We start from the raw sequence: 18,141 nt of genomic DNA on the forward strand, positions 1-18,141 counted from the left end.
GCAACTCATGACATTGCATCTCCAGGACTTCTGGGGAAGGAAGCAACCTTGCTGAGTCCAGCAAACCAAGCACATTTGGCATCAGGGGATCCACGAACCCACTGTGAGCTGGCTTTCTGTCCTCGGATAAAAAGTGCTGTCTCATCTCCAGGCAGAGCATCGAGCAGCCAAAGGGAATTAAATTAATAAACTGCATAAGGAGCCCAGACCCACTCCAGGTCTCTCTGCAAATCAGCCGAGCACGGACACCCTCGGCCTTTGTGCTGATGAGCCCCAGAACCCAAGGACAGGGAGCCTGAGGTCCCCTCTTTATCTATTTATTGTTGTCACCCGCAGGCACTTGGAGGGCAGGAGGGCCAGCCAAGGCTTGCTTGTGGTTGATACACTGTTAGGGTCTAATGAAGGCTCCGAGGGACCCTTCTGTTTAAGCGAACATTTTGATGCCAACCACCACACTTTATTCTCCTAAGCCCCTGAAGTGGCATTATCTTTCTTCAGCTTACAGGTAGAGCAGCAGAGACTAAGAACAACGAGCATCTCAGAAAGACTTGCTTCTCTCCGGACCTGCTACTGCTCGCTGGGGTTTCCTTTAATGGTCTCCTTCAAGAGCTGCACTTGCTGGCCAGGAGAGTGACCTTGGAGGGGAAGCACAGGCTACCAATCCCTGCCCTACCCACTTTCAAGGGTAATATTTTTATCTAGAGCAAAAAGCTCTCTTCCCTTTTATCCAAAGCCTAGCTGCCGTCTGAAGCTGCTCAAATACGTTGTCACTCAGGAGGACCTCTGGGGCCACTCCAGGGCGCAACCACTCCTCCCACTCCTTAGCATCCAAGGTTAAGTATGTAGATCCTTGGGTGTTTATTCTTGGGTGTTTATTCTATGTCTGACGGCTGTCTGACAACTAAAAACCTTTTAACTGAAGTGTAAGAAAAATATGCAAAGTGCAAGTGTACAAGTTGAATAATGTTATGAACATGGCCACATGAGCACTTGCATCCAGATCTCTGTAAAAACATCTATTCACAAGTCTTTTTTTCTTTTCAATATTTATCTATTTGAAAGTCATAGTTGGAGAGGGTGTCTTTTACCCATTGGTTCACTTCCCCCATATGATTGCAACAGCCAAGAACCACAAGCTTCTTGCGGGTCTTCCACATGTGTGCAGGGGTCCAAGCACTTGGGCCATCCTCCACCACTTTCCCAGATCATTAGCAGGGAGCCAGATTGGAAGTGGGACAGCTAGGAATGGAACTGGCACCCACATGGGATGCTGGTATCACGGATACTGGCTTTACCCTAACCCCTTGTTTTCCTTTATCTTGGATAAATGCCTACAAGTGGAATTTAATAGCAGTATCTTCACTTGATTTTTTTCTAAGATTTTACCTTTTTACATTGGAAAGGCAGATTTTTCAGAGAGAAAGAGAGAGAAAGACCTTCCATCCACTGGTTCACTTTCCAAATAGCTGCAATGGCCAACGCTGAGCCAGTCAGAAGCCAGGAGCTTCCTCTGGGTCGCTCACATGGGTACAGGGTCCCAAGGACTTGGGCCATCCTCTACTATTTTCCCAGGCCACAAGCATGGAGTGGATGAGAAAGTGAAGCAGTTGAAACATGAACTAGCACCTATATGGGATGCTGGCACTTGGAAGTAGAGGATTAACCAGTTGAGTCATTGCACCAGTCCCTTACTATGGTTCCAAAATGCACTTTCCTGATTATTACAATTTGGCCAAGTATGTATTTTACTTTGTGCAGTATCTGTTCAAAGCTTTAGATGATTTTTTAAAACTACATTATCTGCTCATTAATGAGTTTTAAAGCTGTTTATGTACTTTGTATACAAGTCTTTTTTTGTATCTATGTTTTCTCCTAGGCAGTAACTGGTCTTTCAATTTTTTTTTTTAATTTAGATGACTTTGGGCCCAGCACGGGAGCCTAGCGGCTAACATTCTCACCTTGCACACACCAGGAACCTATATGAGTGCCAGCTCTTGTCCCGGAGGCCCTGCTTCCCATCCAGCTCCCTGCCTGTGGCCTGGGAAAGCAGTCAAGGATGGCCCAAAGCCTTGGGGCCCTGCACCCACATGGGAGATCTGGAAGAGGCTCCTGGCTCCTGGCTTCAGATTGGCTCAGCTCCAGCCGTTAAAGCTACTTGGGGAGTGAACCAGCAGATAAAGACCTTCCTCGCTGTCTCTCCTCCTCTCTGTATATCTAATTTAAAAAAAATAAATTAAATAAATCTTTAAAATAAAAAAACATGGAGAAAGTGGCCTGGGTTATCCCTGAGAAGTACTACATCCACTTGGACAGGAGCTTCCTGCCAACAAGCACACCTGTGAGATCACCACCGTCCCAGCAAGCTGCTCTACAGCAAGACAGCGGTTGGTCGGAGCACCATGTCCCCCACCTGATGACGCAGATTTAGGGAGACCCTAAGAGAGGCATCGCAGCCGAGTTACAGGAGCAGGGATAAGAAAGGAGACATAATGATGGTCCTCAGTCTCGGCTTAATGTACACTCTTCTCTGGAGCACACAGAACATTCGCCAAGACAGACAATGACAGGCTACAACACATTTCAGAATACTGAAATCACATCAAGAATATTTTCCAACCACATCAGTATATAACAGAAAATTCTGGAAAATCCATAAGTTCCTAAGAAAAAGAGTTGAAGAAGAAATTTAAAAGGAAATTTAAAACATCTTGAAACAAACAAAACATGTAAACATACCAAACCAAAACTTAGGAATGTAGCAAAAGCAGCTCTAAGAGGGAAGCTGATCATAATGATCTCTGCAACAAACTTCGCAGGCTCCCCTGCAGCTGAGTGCAGCTTCTCTAACCTCTCGGAGACACCCTTCCAGGAAAGGGGACTGTTCTCTTGGGAGAGCCAAGGACAGAGGAGCTGCAGTCTCAACACAGGTGCACCAGGTCAGCTCTGTGTGCCCTGCCTCCAAGCCTCCACATGACAAGTAAACAAACGTCCATCTTGATCAGGACACAGGGAGTCCTCCCACAACAGCCAATCCTACAGAATGCTGATGCTGAACGAACCTCACCATGTCGGATCATAACGCTTCAAGGGGGAAATGCAATCCTGAACAAAGCAAGCAGGGCAACAAAGCCCATAGAGCGGGACAACCAGCACGCTGCAAAGCCCATAGAGCGGGACAACCAGCACGCTGTCGTCCAGAGAGCGGGACAACCAGCACGCTGCAAAGCCCATAGAGCGGGACAACCAGCACGCTGCCGCCCATAGAGCGGGACAACCAGCCACGCTGCCGCCCATAGAGCGGGACAACCAGCCACGTTGCCGCCCATAGAGCGGGACAACCAGTCACGTCGCCGCCCATACAGCGGGACAACCAGCACGCTGCAAAGCCCATAGAGTGGGACAACCAGCACGCTGCAAAGCCCATAGAGCGGGACAACCAGCACGCTGCAAAGCCCATAGAGCGGGACAACCAGCCACGTCGCCTCCCATAGAGTGGGACAACCAGCACACTGCCGCCCATAGAGTGGGACAACCAGCAACGTCACCGCTCATAGAGTGGGACAACCAGCACGTTGCCACCCATAGAGCGGGACAACCAGCCACGTCGCCGCCCATACAGCGGGACAACCAGCCACGCTGCCATCCCGTCCTCACACTGGTCGGCACAGATCAGCATTCACTTCCTCTCCTCCGGGCTTTCAAACACCCAGACACAGCGACAATAGCAACCGGCCTGAAGTCATCACGAAGTCCCTACTCCTCCCTGCACATCCACACGCACACCACTCACAGCCACTCTGTGCTCACAGCAGCTCACACACATGCCAGGAACTCCTGTGGACCACTTTGGTTTCCTACATCCACACGTGAACCTAACTGTAAACGTGTACACACGTCATCACACTGCCAATTCCTCCTCGCTTTCCTTCAGTGGTTTTACTGAACTCCTAGAGTCGACAGCTGGGTGGTATACTGCTGTGTCAGAACCCCGCATGGCGCTTATTCATTGCCTTACAAGAAAATACAGCTTTATTGTAACGTTACAGAAGTCCAATCCCTGGGTCACGAGGTAAGTGAGTAATGTTCCCATTTTAGTAAACAACCTTAAAGGGTCTCCCACAAGAAAACATGACTTTCAATGCTGAAGTAATTTTCCTCATGTTCTCGCCTACATGTGACATCAGACATCTTATTCCTCATCACAGTATGAACAAGCTAATGTCATATAGCTATTTCTTCATCTCTAACAAAGTCAAGTACTGTCTCATAAAGTGAATGGCCATTTACAGTTCCTATTTTGTAAATTTCCAAGTTCACATCCTTTGCCCATTTTTTTTCCTGTTGAGATAATTATCTTGTCTATGAATGCTGCATCTTAGTTTTAAAAATGCATGCCTTCACTGTGTTCATAGAAATACTACATTTTTCTCTAAAAGTTTTAAAACTATTCTTCACTTTAAAACTTGTGTAAACACAAAACGAAATTCCTGACTTATCAATTGATGAGCCACACATGGAGGCTTGTAAAGAGTAAATTGCCAACCTAAAAGGAAATCAGTTTAAGGAGCTCTCAGGATGTATCAGCTGAGAGGGGAGAAAAAATCAAAATAAACCCCGACACAGAGGATGATTGCAGAAATTCAAATACCTATTTAACAAGAATTTCAAAAACTGAAAGCAAAACAATGAGGAAAAAACAGTAGTTGAAGAAATAAGTTGAGAGTTTCCTAGCTCTGAAGCAAAACTGAAGAACCATCAGCCAGACCAGAGTTGCTTGACCACGAACACCAACAGATCCAGAGAAAGCAGGATTGACCATTGAGTTGGGGTAAGATCATCCTCCTGGCAGCTACAGGAAGAGGCTAGAGATAAACTCCCTGGCCCCACCCCATGAGGGCTGGGAAACACGGAAGAACGCAGCAGGGAACCAGTCCGTGAGTAACCAATGGCACCTGCTGCTTGGTAAACACAGTCGTTTCAAGGGCTCAGCAAAGGCACCTGAGGAAATTCCACTGACACTCAGGGTTACAAGTGCAGCAGACACAAGCAGGCCTTTCTCTGGCCTGATGAAGTACGCCTGCCCAACATCGTGCTCACTGCGTCCTGCTATTTAACTTAGCGCAACAAACCCCCAAGAGAGGGGCAGAGACCAAGACCAGGGAAAAGAACAGTGAAGCAATCTTGTCATTCCCAGAGAAACCAACCCTAGAGTTGAGCAAGGGCACTGAAGACCAACACAAAGCTCCAACAGCATCCCTTTATGCCAGAAAGCACCATTTAAAAATGCAGTTAAAGGCCTCGGACGCCCACATCCCCAATCAGAGCAAGTCCCAGCTCCAGGTGTGTGATGCCACACAGGGGAGACCTAGACAGAGTTCCCAGCTCCTGGCAACAGCCCGGTGCAGCTCCAGCTGGTGTAAGCATTTGCAGTCAATGAGAGTCTCTTCTCTCTTTCTCTCTCTCTCTCCCTCCCTCCCTCTCTTCCTCTCCCCTCTGCCTTTCAAAAACAGTAAATAATTTTTTAAAAATTACCACTCACAAAGCAATAAAACCATATTTAGAAATGCACTAAATGTGTAATGCTTTCATGATACTATACAATGTTATCAAAAATATGAGATTTCCTCCAAGTGTATAAATTCAATGAAATGAAGGGGGAAAAAATCCCAAACGAATTGGGAAGAATTCCAGAGATGCAAAAGTTCAGGAACAGCTAAAATAATTGTGAAAAAGAACAAAAAGGGAACCTATCCGCTAAGTACTTCAAACTCTTCATTTTATTTTTAAAGAGTGGTTTAACCAAAGGAACAGACAAGTGAACCAGAATAGAGCCCGGACCTCTTCTACATAATCATTCGTTATGTAATAGTAATGGTATGAGAACTCTGGTACAGAAAGGTAGACAATCAACAGTGGGATACTGATAAATATTTAGCAAAATTAAGATACAGCCAGACTGCTACCAAATATATAGGTAGCACATTCATGTACATTACATATTACAATAATCCAAGCATGTTTATTAGCTGGAATTCCATATTTAAAAACCCTTAAAATTGAAAAGCTAGGTCAAGAGAGATTTTTAAATGATATGAACACCTATGGAAAGCCTTATCTGCTTATGCTAGAAGTGTGCTGATAATGAAAATAAAAAGATCTAAGAAATATCTGGGGGACGGTGTCAAAAATGAATGCAACAACATGAAAAATCAGATCTGAGGATGAACAAGAAGAGCCACGCTCAACCACAGCACCAGGGAACCCTGCAAGGCCCGGGGGGCCAGTCGTCCCAGGGCACCTGAGGCCGGCCAGGGCCACTCCAACCTGGCTCACGGCAACGTGCTCCGCACAGGTGCGCCGCCTGCAGCTCACTCCGCAGCCTGTCAACCACCCGGTGCACACTGAGTACCTCTCAGATTGAGCTTTGTTTTCACACTCAGGTTTGCGAGGTAGGCTAAGGGCCTTTGCTACTCAGAACCAAAGTTCACAGACCGTGAGCACCACCTTACCCCTGGAGCATGTTCCGAATGCTTCACCCCAACCCTGCAAGCCACGATCTGTGTCTTAGCAAGATTCCGCTGTGTGCCTCGGAGAAGCAGTGAAACTAAGAGCAAGCTCCAGTCAGCCTTGAGTGATGTGGCAGCTCTACAGTGGGTGAAGCCGCGATTCTGGATTCTATTTGGATTATCCTAGTCCCAGGTTCTCCGCTAACACAGAGCTGCCATCCCATCCCCTATGAGTAAAACCTGTAACACCTGTTTTTACCGAGTTCATCTGATCAGCAGTCCTAATTATCTGAAATATATCCCAGACCTAGAAATTTTTAAAAAGATAAAATGAAAATAAAACAAAACACAACAAACCACTCCAGGCTCGAGCACAGATGTCAGAGTAGCTACTGATGGGGACTTCAGAGTTTTAGAATTCTAATAAATGTGGCGTTACGGTCCCCTGCCCGCACAAGATTGGACTCAGCAAATGTAAAGAAGGCCACAGGGAAAGAAAGGCAACACGGAGTTGGGGTCAAGCTCACAATGAGGATTGATGGTAGAAGGAATAGTTTTGACATTTTCATGGTTATTTAGTTTTGCACATCTGTTGACACCTCAAAACCAGTCATTCCAATCTTAGAGACGTGATAGTCAACCTTATTAGACTCCCACCTGGGGAGTCCATTTGGCAAGGGAAAAAAAAACAACTCAGAAGCCCTCGCCTGATTGTTTTGGGATGGGATCCAGGTTTGGCAGCAGATTAAAGCCTCCCAGGAGATGGTTAGTGGTTTAGGGGTGTCAGTGGAGGGCCCAGAGGCCTGGGCACCAGGAGAACCCCAATTATGAAAACAAAAAGATCTAAGAAATATCGAGGCAGGGCAGAAACTAACACAACATGAAAAATGGGAATACCTGAGGGTAAACAAGAGCCCGCCAGCCACAGCACCACGAACATCGCAAGGCCCAGGCTGAAGCAATTACTGAATCATTAGCAAGAGTTCCTTAGGGTGGCTTTGGTCACTAGTACTTTTCGCAAAGAAAAAAAACCACTTTGTACATTTGAAGCGATTCTGACAGAAAGTAATAGCCACCCAGACTGTCCAAACAAAAAAGACTCAGAAAAGGACAGACAATCCTCAGGTCGGGCTGGCTGGCGTCAGAGCTTCCAGGATGGGCCCGCCCCACGCTGGGGAGGCCGGCCTGTGTCTAAGGCCACACAATAGCTGTTGTTTCCCTTTCCTGAAACTTCAATGAAGAAAGTGCAAGACCTCCCAGCAAAGCTACCCAAAGAAGCACTTGGGTATCCTTAACTCATTTTCATTTGTTGGAACCCCCTTCCCAAATAATTCCCTAAATGCCGCAGAAGAATGGTGTGCATTCTCTTGCTCAATCCCAAGAAGCCCTCATGCAAAATCCATTCTGTCAAAAGCACCAAAGTGCTAACAGGATTTTACAAACTTACCAGCCAACGGAGACTCCATGCATGGTTTGTTGCTTCGTGCTTACAAGAGCAGAGGGAGGACAGCCACAACTGGCAAACTCCACAGTGGCCACTCTGGGACCTGAAGTCATCACCGCGGCTGGGTCCCTGGCAACACTGGCTCCTGGGTGCCCCTCTCCCTTGCCCCAAGAGCCATGCCAACAGCAGTGTTCAAGCGGGACTTATTCATCCCTTCTGACCTCAAAGCTTTGGGGCAGCCAGAGACTTTCCCAACAGGGCTTATTACCAAGGTTTTCATCTTGCTGTGGGGGCTGCTCGGGTCTGCCGTCAAAATCCTTCCGCAGGGAAATCAGCCTGAAAGCCTCAAGTTTGAACATTAAAGCGCAACCCCCGCTGGGGACTGCGCTAGAGTTTGCTGGGCTCCTGCCCCACTCTGCCACCTACGTCACTGCCAGGAGAAGCAGAAACGCTGCCTTCCACCTGCCCAAGGATCCGGTAGCATCACCCTCACTGGTCACTCCAAAGACGTGATATTGGTCGTCTTAACGCTCAGTCAGGAGAGGGGATAAAAGGTGGGGCACCAAGTACCAGGGGTGGTTGGCAGAGTTGAGCAACAAACCCAGAGCTAGTTCCATGTTTTCTTTCTGCTTTAATTGCCTTAATGGGCATCCGTTACCAGCAAATGCAGTCGAACTGTTCTCCTTGTTTGCTGTAATTTATAGAGCGCCCGTTTGGATGGTATCAGCTGAGGCCTCTGATGTGGGGGTGGAGGCAGGGGCTGGTTTTCAAGAACTCATTTTAAATGACGCGTTTACTAATGAGGCCAAGGCAAATGGGGGTAAAACACCCATGTTTCTTCATCACGTTTCGCAACAGCTATTAGATGGCCACAGCTCCATGCCAGCCATGGAAAATCGAGTCTTCCGTGTGTGACAACCATGGCGCGCTCTCCACGCTGAAGACGCTGCTGAAGGCCGGGGGCGCCCGAGGCCGGGCTCGCGGGGCTCTTCAGACCGGGAGCAGGGGTGCCTGGCGTCCGCCGTGAGCTCCCAGCCTAGGCCCGGGGCCCAGCCCTGGACTCACAGCCTGCACCCACACAGGACAGCTGAATTCAGAGGCCAAGGCGAAGAGGAAGCCAGCGCGACCCAACAAGGGCCTTCCAGGTGCTCTGAACACTGCCGGATGCCCAGGCCGAGGAGCACCCTAGGACCCTCTGCGCTCCGCCCCATCCGGCCTCAAGCCCGCCTCAGCCTACCGCACGCCCCACCCAGCCTCTCTCTCCGCCCCTTCCTGCCCCACACCCCGCCCCGTCCTGCCCTGTCGCTAGGGGGCGCCACCCCCTGCCTAGCTATAAAGCCTTGGTGCTCTGAGCGTCAGCAAGCGTCCTGGTGAGGCGTCCAGGAGCTCTTTAGCTTGTACGGAGGTGCAATGGCCCAAAGCCAGGTCTCAGGGCTTAAGATGTCCGTGCACCCCGACCGCCTGTGGATCTGGGACAACCACACGTACTTGGACGAGGAAAGGCGCACCTGGGTACCCATCATCATTAAGGTACGGCAGCAGGGTATCGCCCTCCCTGGATTGGGGAGGCCCGTTAGGGTGAGGCTGAGGCGTCCCCGTTCCCCAGGACAACCCGAGATGAAATGGCTCTGGGCTGGGCTATTGGGGTGCACAGGCGTCCTCCAGGCCGGGAAAGGGTGGGTGAAGGCGGCGCTGGGTGTTCCTCAGGCACCAGATGCCTGTCCAGGGGCCGGTAAACCCTTGGGCTCCGTAAGACCCTGGAGCCGGCCTGTTAAGAGGAACCCCAGGCGGTTTATGATGTTTTATAGGTGGAACCCACTGCCCTGCATATGGGGCATGTCACACCCGTTCTATTGATCTGTTTATCACTTGGTGAGGTATAGCCAGCAGTGCCTTCTGACCTCCTGAGTTTACTCAAATCAAGGACAAAAAAAAAATTCTAACTTTCTATCCATAATCTGAATCAAATATCCAAGGGAAATTAAGCAGGGCCATGTTAGAACAATTAATAGCAAACAGCCCGGCATCTCCTTTAAATAGGAAGTGTATGGAATCACAGCGTTGGAATTTTAGACTCCGAATTACCATCTCAACTTGCATTTTTTCCTTAGACATTTAAATGTTTCCAATCCATGTGTATACTTAAGAACTCGAGTATTATCTTTTTAAAGTCAGTTATTTGGAGGAAATGTAGGTGAATATTTCTTTTTTGTCTCTAGTTGTGAAATACCCTCTCAGTAAAAACCCAAAAGAGGTATTTTTTTTACAGAATTGATGTGATAAATGCTGTTCACAAAATAACTCTGGCACATATGTGAGAGCATCCCTCCTATACGTGAGAGGACTGCAACTCTTCATACAGATTAATTTAGACAAGGAGGTCCAAAGGAGTCCAAGGTGGTGACAGGAAACGGAAGAGTACTCTGATAGCATGGTAGTTTCCATGCCCACACCCGTGATTTCCACGGAGTTCTTGTGAGATAGTGAATTCTCGCTTACTGCGTAGAGGATTTGGACAAGCTGCTTCCTCTTTGGAGAAATACACACAGGAGAAACATGAATGTCAGCACTTAGTGTGTATGCCAAGTGTGGCCCTAGGCCATGGCCATTTGCAGCCAAGGGATGGCACCCTCAGTGCCCGGGAGGTGGGTGATGAGGTCACACGCGGGTGCTGTCCTGCAGGAGGAAGGTGGGGTAGAAGTGGTGGTGGGGAGGGGGTATGGGACAGGAGCCTCTCCCCCACGCCCACCCCCCGCCTGGAGTGGGACAGGAGCCTCTCCCCCACGCCCACCCCCCGCCTGGAGTGGGACAGGAGCCTCGCCCCCACGCCCACCCCCGGCCTGGAGTGGGACAGGAGCCTCGCCCCCAACGCCCACCCCCAGCCTGGAGTGGGACAGGAGCCTCGCCCCCACGTCCACCCCAGGCCTGGAGTGGGACAGGAGCCTCTCCCCCACGCCCACCCCCCGCCTGGAGTGGGACAGGAGCCTCGCCCCCACGCCCACCCCCGGCCTGGAGTGGGACAGGAGCCTCGCCCCCACGCCCACCCCCCGCCTGGAGTGGGACAGGAGCCTCGCCCCCACGTCCACCCCCGGCCTGGAGTGGGACAGGAGCCTCGCCCCCACGCCCACCCCCGGCCTGGAGTGGGACAGGAGCCTCTCCCCCACGCCCACCCCCCGCCTGGAGTGGGACAGGAGCCTCGCCCCCACGCCCACCCCCAGCCTGGAGTGGGACAGGAGCCTCGCCCCCACGCCCACCCCCCGCCTGGAGTGGGACAGGAGCCTCGCCCCCACGTCCACCCCCGGCCTGGAGTGGGACAGGAGCCTCGCCCCCACGCCCACCCCCCGCCTGGAGTGGGACAGGAGCCTCGCCCCCACGTCCACCCCCGGCCTGGAGTGGGACAGGAGCCTCGCCCACCCCCCGCCTGGAGTGGGACAGGAGCCTCGCCCACCCCCCGCCTGGAGTGGGAATGTGCACAGCCTGTCCTATCTTCACTCTTTGTTTAAGCAGATCAATGACTATCACAGAGTTAGATTTGGCTGAAGTGGTTTTTCCTTGAATTTGTGAATGGAGGTTCTTTTCGGTGCTTGATGTGATTGGTGTGTTTGGACTCCCCTCTGTCCGGATGTTCTGTGCTCTGTCTTAATGGATGTAGGGAGCACACCCGTTTGATGTGCTGCTTTGTAGAGCTGGCGGGGGAGGGGGCTGGCGAGCAGAGGAGACAACGGGGCCCAAATAGCGAGGAGGCTGAAGGGCTGGCCCCAGGCGGATGGTGCTGGCCCTGAGGGGAGGACACTGGCACAGCATGGGGGAGCAGCTGGCAGGGCCCAGCTGTGGGGAGGGGGGATGTGTGGACTGCTGTAATCACTGCCTGGGGTCAGGCAGCAGCTCCGGAGTCTGCTGCCGTGGCCCCGCTGCTAGGTCACGTGGAACTATTCACAATGTCCTATCACCAGATTCAGGCCCAGAGACCATTTTGTGTGAAAGAGGAGATATAGCAACATTTTTTTACCTTTAAAATACTTATTTTTGTTGGTAAGTCAGTTACAGAGAGGAGAGACAGAGAGAATGATCTTCTACCTGCTGGTTTGCTCCCCAAACAGCTGTATTGGCCAGAGCTGAGCCGATCCGAAGCTGGGAGCCAAGATCTTCTGGGTCTCCCATGTGGGTACAGGGTCCCAAGGCCTTGGGCTGTCCTCAACTGCTTTTCCAGAGCACAAGCAGGAAACTGGATGGAAAGTGAAGCATCCAGGACATGAACCAGCACCCATATGGGATCCCAGAGGAAGTGAGGCAAGGACTTTGGCCACTAGGCTATGGTGCCGGGCCTGGCAACATTTTCTAAAGCAAAGAAAAGCCTATGTCAGCTGGAGGCAACACCAGACCTCACTGTTGGCAAGTTCAAGGGTCCCAGGGCCTACCCCAGGACTTAGAAGCTTGGGGGAAGGGAGGGAAGAGGGGAAGGGGGATGGTGCTTTTCAAGGCCCCATGGGTGCTTAGATTCCAGGAAAGCAGCGAGTGGGACTTCAGGAGACGGTGGTCACTGGCATCTCACACCCGAATACCTGCCAGGCAGGGCTGGTGGAGGGGCCCTGGCCGGTGGACACAGTAGACATGCCCTGATCTTTTCTCTGCAGACAGAGGGCAGACGCCAGGTGGTCATGCGCCAGGAAGACATGGCTGTGGGGGAAGCCATGACACCCTCCCAGCTGACCTCTTTTGAGCTGCCGCTGCTGTGGCAGCTCTACCCCAGGAACAGATATCGAACATCAGACTCCAGTTTCTGGCGCATAGTGCATCATACCAAGGCAAGCAGAGCCCCTGGGATATCTGGGTACCCTGCGTTCCTCACCCATCCCCACCCCTACTCCATCTGGCTGCTCTCTATTCCCAGCTGCAAAGCAAGGGGGAAATTAAGGCCCGACAGAAGTCCCTCTGGCGTGGGTAGTCATAAGCTGGTGGGAGGAGGGACAGCCTTGCTGGGGCCTCCCCTGCTGTTCCGGGCGAGGGGTGGAAGGAGTACCCGTGGGGCCGTGAGCTCCAGCTGCTCCTCCTTTCTCCCTTAGTTCAGTGACAGGGAGGACATGCTCCTTGAACAGTTGCCGGATCCACACTCTCGGTGACCCGGTAAGTCCAGAAGGAAGGACCCTTCTCCACGCAGGCAGCACTAAGCTCCCTGACTGCCACCAACAGGGTGTCTCCAGGGTGGGAGGGGGGCTGGCAGGCAGAGGAGACAACAGAGTCTCCCCTTGGTCATAGCTGCTGCCGTCTGGGCAGTGCCTTGCAGGCCACCGTGGCACTACCATTCACTGTCCCTTAAGCGGTCAGCGCTACTACCTGGCAGTAGCCTCAATGACTCAAACACAAGTCGAGGAAGGATAATGATGCACCTGGATTTCCAGTCCCCATCTTGTGACCACGCGCCTTGCCGTGCTTGGTTTGCCCTGGCTTGCATGCCAGGCCCCAGCCTTGGGGGCCAGCGCTGACCTGCACCCCACACTCCCAGTGTCCTCACACACTCCCCACCCCATCCCTCACCACCGCCGCCCTTTGACTGTCCCTCTTCTCTTCCAAGGTCCTGCAGTCCCTGTCTCTGCGTCCCCCGAGGCCTGAGTCTGGCTGCCTGCCAAGGGGACGACCGTGTTTGCCCTCGTCCCTGTTTCCTATCCCCACGTGTCCTCCATCAGAAAGAGCCCTCCCCAGGGCTGCCGGACCTGCCTGCAGCTTCAGTCCCCTCCGTCCTCAACACTGCCCCCTGCTGGAAGGAGGACACTGCGGAGGCCCCGCCTGCGTGGTTTCCTTGGGATGCTGCGGCTCTTCGGCTCTTCCTGCGCCTTGGATTTTCTCCACTAGTGGGTGGCTTTTGGCATCACTCCCTCCGCCCCTCACAGTGACTGGTGTTCATGCCACAGCTCCTGTCCTGGTCCCTTCATTCCGAGCACGTCGGAGGACGGGGCCTCTCCATGAGCCTGGGCCAAGCCTCGGAAACCCTGGACCAGCTCTTAGGAGGTGCTGAGTCTACCTGAACAGGTTCCGGCACAGCACGGCAGAAGGCCTGAAGGAACCATATCAAACGCCTGCTGGTCAGAGATGTGGCCTGCACCCCGGAGGACAATCCCTCTCCCCGCCCCCATAGCAGGGACAGAGGTGGGGTCTTTCCTCTGTGTGTTTATGCAATTGTATATATAATATGAGCATTTTGTAATATTGATTAAATTAAATATAAGACTATTCATTGAACCTTGTGCCAGATCAGCTTCTTTCTCTGACCCACATTCCAGTGGAGAGAATTAAGAATAGGCAGACACCAAACAAGAGTCGAAAAGGAATGGATATTCCTGGATTTAATGTATTTTGCTTGCTTTGAAGAAAAACCCAAATACATGTTGCATATAATCAACACTCAAAACTGTTTTTTAAGACCTCATTTGAGGACCATTGCAGTAAGTGACGTTAAAGGTCTCTGTCAGCCACTCAGCGCTCAAGGTGTCCTCGGTACAGCCCTGTGCCCCTCGCCTCCAAATGGCCGCAGCCTCTGCCCCCTCCACCCCACAGAGGCCCAGCCTCTGCCCCCTCCACCCCAGAGGCCCAACCTCTGTGCTCACTGGTTTTGTCCATGCACTGGCAATTGCTTCCTTCATTCACATTGCAGCCCAAGTCCCACATGCCTTTCCCCAAAAAGCTGACCACTGAAGTCCACACGGCCTCCCTGCCCCACCTCCTGGGACCTGCAGCCACAGCCAGCTCTGCCCCCTGCCTTGAGAGTAGTATTTTATCACATAAATTTTGTATATTCTTAGCCTCTCTTGCATATCCAGCACTTTTCCTCTTGATCCTTTTGTCTGCTTTTCCATTGTTCTACCTTACTCCATTTCTCTTTGCTATCCTAGCTGCTCTGCTGAGTTCAGTCAGAGCACTGAGGCTGGAAAACAAGGCCACCACATCTGGCCAGAACCTCATTGTGTTTAATGTCTACTTTGTTATTGTCACCGTATTTTGCTTACAAGACAGTTTTACTTACAGTGAGAAAATGCCTTTAGTTACGTTAGTTCTAAAAGATCCTATCCCATTTAACTTAAACCTCCAGCCATTGAGTGAATCCTAGGTCCAACATAATTTAGAAATTTAAGTGGGAAATAGTCCATAAAAATGCTCTCACCAATACTTTATTATAATGACTTACTGTTTTGAATTGAAAAATGTCAACAATCTTTCAAGCCATTTTTAAAATATGAGAGGGTTCTTTGAACTTCTTACACACTCCAATTTGGACGCTGAGCCAGTGATGAATGATTTACCCAGATGTGCCAATCACTGGGGGCTCAGGACTTGGAGGCCTCAAAGGCTGAATCCAGGGTGAGATCTGTGGGTTAGCCTTCCAACCACAGTGTGGTCCACAGTGGAACAGAAGGCACTCTAGATAGACTCCAGAAAGTTTGTGTCCAGTGTTGTGGCGTAATATGTACAACCACTGCTGTGACTGTGGCATCCCATATAGGCTTGAGTCCCAGCTGCTTCACTTCCAGTCCATCTCCTGGCTAACATCTGGGAAAGCCATGGAGAATGGCCTGAGTGCTTGAGCCCCAGCACCCATGTGAGAAACCCAGATAAAGCTCCAAGCTCCTGGCTTCAGCCTGGCCAAGCCCTGGCTGGTGCAGTCATTCAGGGAGTGATTCAAAAGAAGGAAGATCTCTTTCTCTCTAACTCTGCCTTTCAAATAAGTAAATCTTAAAAAAGAAAGAAGGAAAGAAAGAAAAAACCCCACAGTCATGGTAACAGCATCACCCAATAAAACCCCCATCAGAATCTTTCTGGGCCCTTCTCTGCCTCACGTGGCCAGTCCCTGCTTGGCACAGCATCTGGCTTCTCTGGTCTAGTTTTTAATTCAATACCACATCAATGTGATTTGATACATAAAAAACCATTCCCCAAATAATAAGTCATCTCTCCTAAGTAGGCAGAGCTGCTGCAGGCAGTTGTGGGGTTAGTTTTTCCTTCTCTTCCTGCCTCCTTTCTGCCTAGCATGCCTGCTGGGTGAGTGCTTGAGCTGAGAAGGAAGAAAGAGGGCAGAAGGAGGAAGAGGTTTGTAGAAATCATACCTACTCGGGGACATGCTCCAGGAAGGGCTGTGAACTGAGTTGGCTGTGGAAAGCTCATTGATAACCTCCAGAAGTGGCCAAGTCCAGAGCACAGAGCTCTGCCTGTGCAGACCTAGGGCAATGCTGCCTGGCAACAAACAAGAGGCACCTTAAGACCACAGCCCCCAGGAAGGCCTGATTATAAGGATGCAACTTTTGCACAGTGTCATGGAAGTGCTCCATCTTGCACAGCTGGTTAGTAGCAGCCTGGCTCCAGGGCCTGCACTCAGGCACTTGCTGTGTTGTAGGGACCAGAACAGCATGTCATGAGTACGTGGAATCCGGAGCTGTGTGCAAAGGGTTCCATGGGGCACAGTCTCAGCTTCCTCGCTTGTGATAAAACAGGTGTGTCAAAACCGCTCTCAAAATGTTGCTTTGAATAGCAAGTCGACTCAGAGACGCAACATGCCAGTGCATGGTAGACCCAATAATAGTAATATTTTCCTTCATGATAATTGTATCATTAACAGCATTAAGAGGGAAAAAAAAAAAAAACAAAAACTTTCCTATGATTATTTTACTTTGTAAGAAAAAGCTCATGACAAAGCACTGAAGGTCCAACCACTTTCAGTGCCCGTGCTTTTCTTGTGATTTAAGCAGGGGAAAGATGACTGCTGGCCTTCAGCTAAAGAGATCAAGAAGGCTGCAAGAACAGGACAAGTTGCCATATTTTTTTAAAAAACTCAAACAATTGGCTTTAAATTTAAGGAGCTCACCTTCAAAAACATGGCATATAATCACAAATAATTAGGTCAATTTTCGCCCCAAGTTACAACTGCCTTTTTCCAACCTTCTACTTTCACCAGAGAGTGTTTAATAGGGGTGACAAGCACCCCAACCCACGGAGGCTTCAGGCTGCCTGCAAATGAGTTTTTCCAGGTGCTAATGCCACAGGAGGAAAGGCGAATCCTGAAGTCAACAGAGTCGGAAGCCTCAGAGCCACTTTGCATTCAGACCTCCGAATATATGAGGGAAATAATAAAATTCACACGAGAGAGCTGCAAAACATTCACAGAAAAATAAAAGCCGAGCCGATTCTGGAGCAGATGATTTTGAAATCCATGCATAATTTTTGCATAATGCACCTTCTACGTGAACTTTTGAAGCGCCTCATGTGGTGCATTTTTCGCCTCACATTTCCAGATAATCCTTTCCTTGAAGTTGGAGATTTGTAAATACCATATCCTGGATTTCATTATTTCCAGTTCTTAGCATTTTAAAAATGTGCCCACAGACTTCCACTGCAGCAGTCAAGGTCTGCCTGCTGGCTGGCAGCAGGAGGTGGAAGGGGTGGTGCTGGAGCGGGTCACGGGGTGAAGGTGTGGTATGGCACAGAACCGTGATGCTGCGGTGCCAGCCCTAACTACCCACCCATGAGCTGCAGAAGCCAGTCAAGCCAGCTTCCCTCTGCACGTCCACAGTGCCCTCAGTCAAGAAAGAGACTTGGTCTGCAAAGCAACTCAAGGGGACTGGTTGCAGTGATGGGTAATTAACACAGATCATGTGTAATACGTTCACAATGAGTGTTAAATAAAACATGTAGGACACCATTGGTAGGACTGAACTTCTGCACAAGGCCCAAGCCAAACCCCCAACAAGTCAGTGTTAGCTGGCCGGATGAGAAAGTCCTTTTTGCATGAACTGTACCCAAAAAATAACTTGGAAAGACCGGCAATTCCTTGTTCTCCATCTCTGCCCTTCTTGGTCATTCGGTGCCTGGAACAGTCTCTCCTGCACAGTTCTTTGGAACACACACACTCTGTTTGATAAAACAAGATGTAGCTTGAATCTAGATCACAAAAAAAGACACTTCGGATCTTTGAACTCACGTGGTTGGAATTTTGGCTTTTGACAGGACTATTCTTGTTGGCCCCAGAAAGAAACAGACAAGAATTTACTTGCCCAGAGTTACTAAACGATGTGGTCCAGACAGTGCCAAAACATCCTATTCTTTTTAATGTGTTTTTTATTCTGTTTTTTCACTTCCCAAATACCTGCAACAGCCACAACAGGATCAGAGCAAAGACAGGACCAGGGACTTGCACCCAGTCTCCCA

General features: G+C 50.3%; 1 protein-coding gene across 1 annotated transcript; it reads left to right on the forward strand.

The window, feature by feature from the left end:
- Positions 1–9,290: 9,290 nt before the first annotated feature.
- TCL1A (TCL1 family AKT coactivator A) lies at positions 9,291–13,070 on the forward strand. The gene is made up of 3 exons (XM_004584539.2): positions 9,291–9,480; positions 12,585–12,755; positions 13,014–13,070. The coding sequence occupies exons 1-3, from the start codon at positions 9,361–9,363 to the stop codon at positions 13,068–13,070; spliced, it is 348 nt and encodes a 115-aa protein (XP_004584596.2). The 5' UTR covers positions 9,291–9,360.
- The last annotated feature ends 5,071 nt before the right edge of the window (positions 13,071–18,141 follow it).

Source organism: Ochotona princeps, chromosome 26, assembly GCF_030435755.1.
Source record: "Ochotona princeps isolate mOchPri1 chromosome 26, mOchPri1.hap1, whole genome shotgun sequence".
In the NCBI taxonomy this organism is placed as follows: Eukaryota; Metazoa; Chordata; class Mammalia; order Lagomorpha; family Ochotonidae; genus Ochotona; species Ochotona princeps.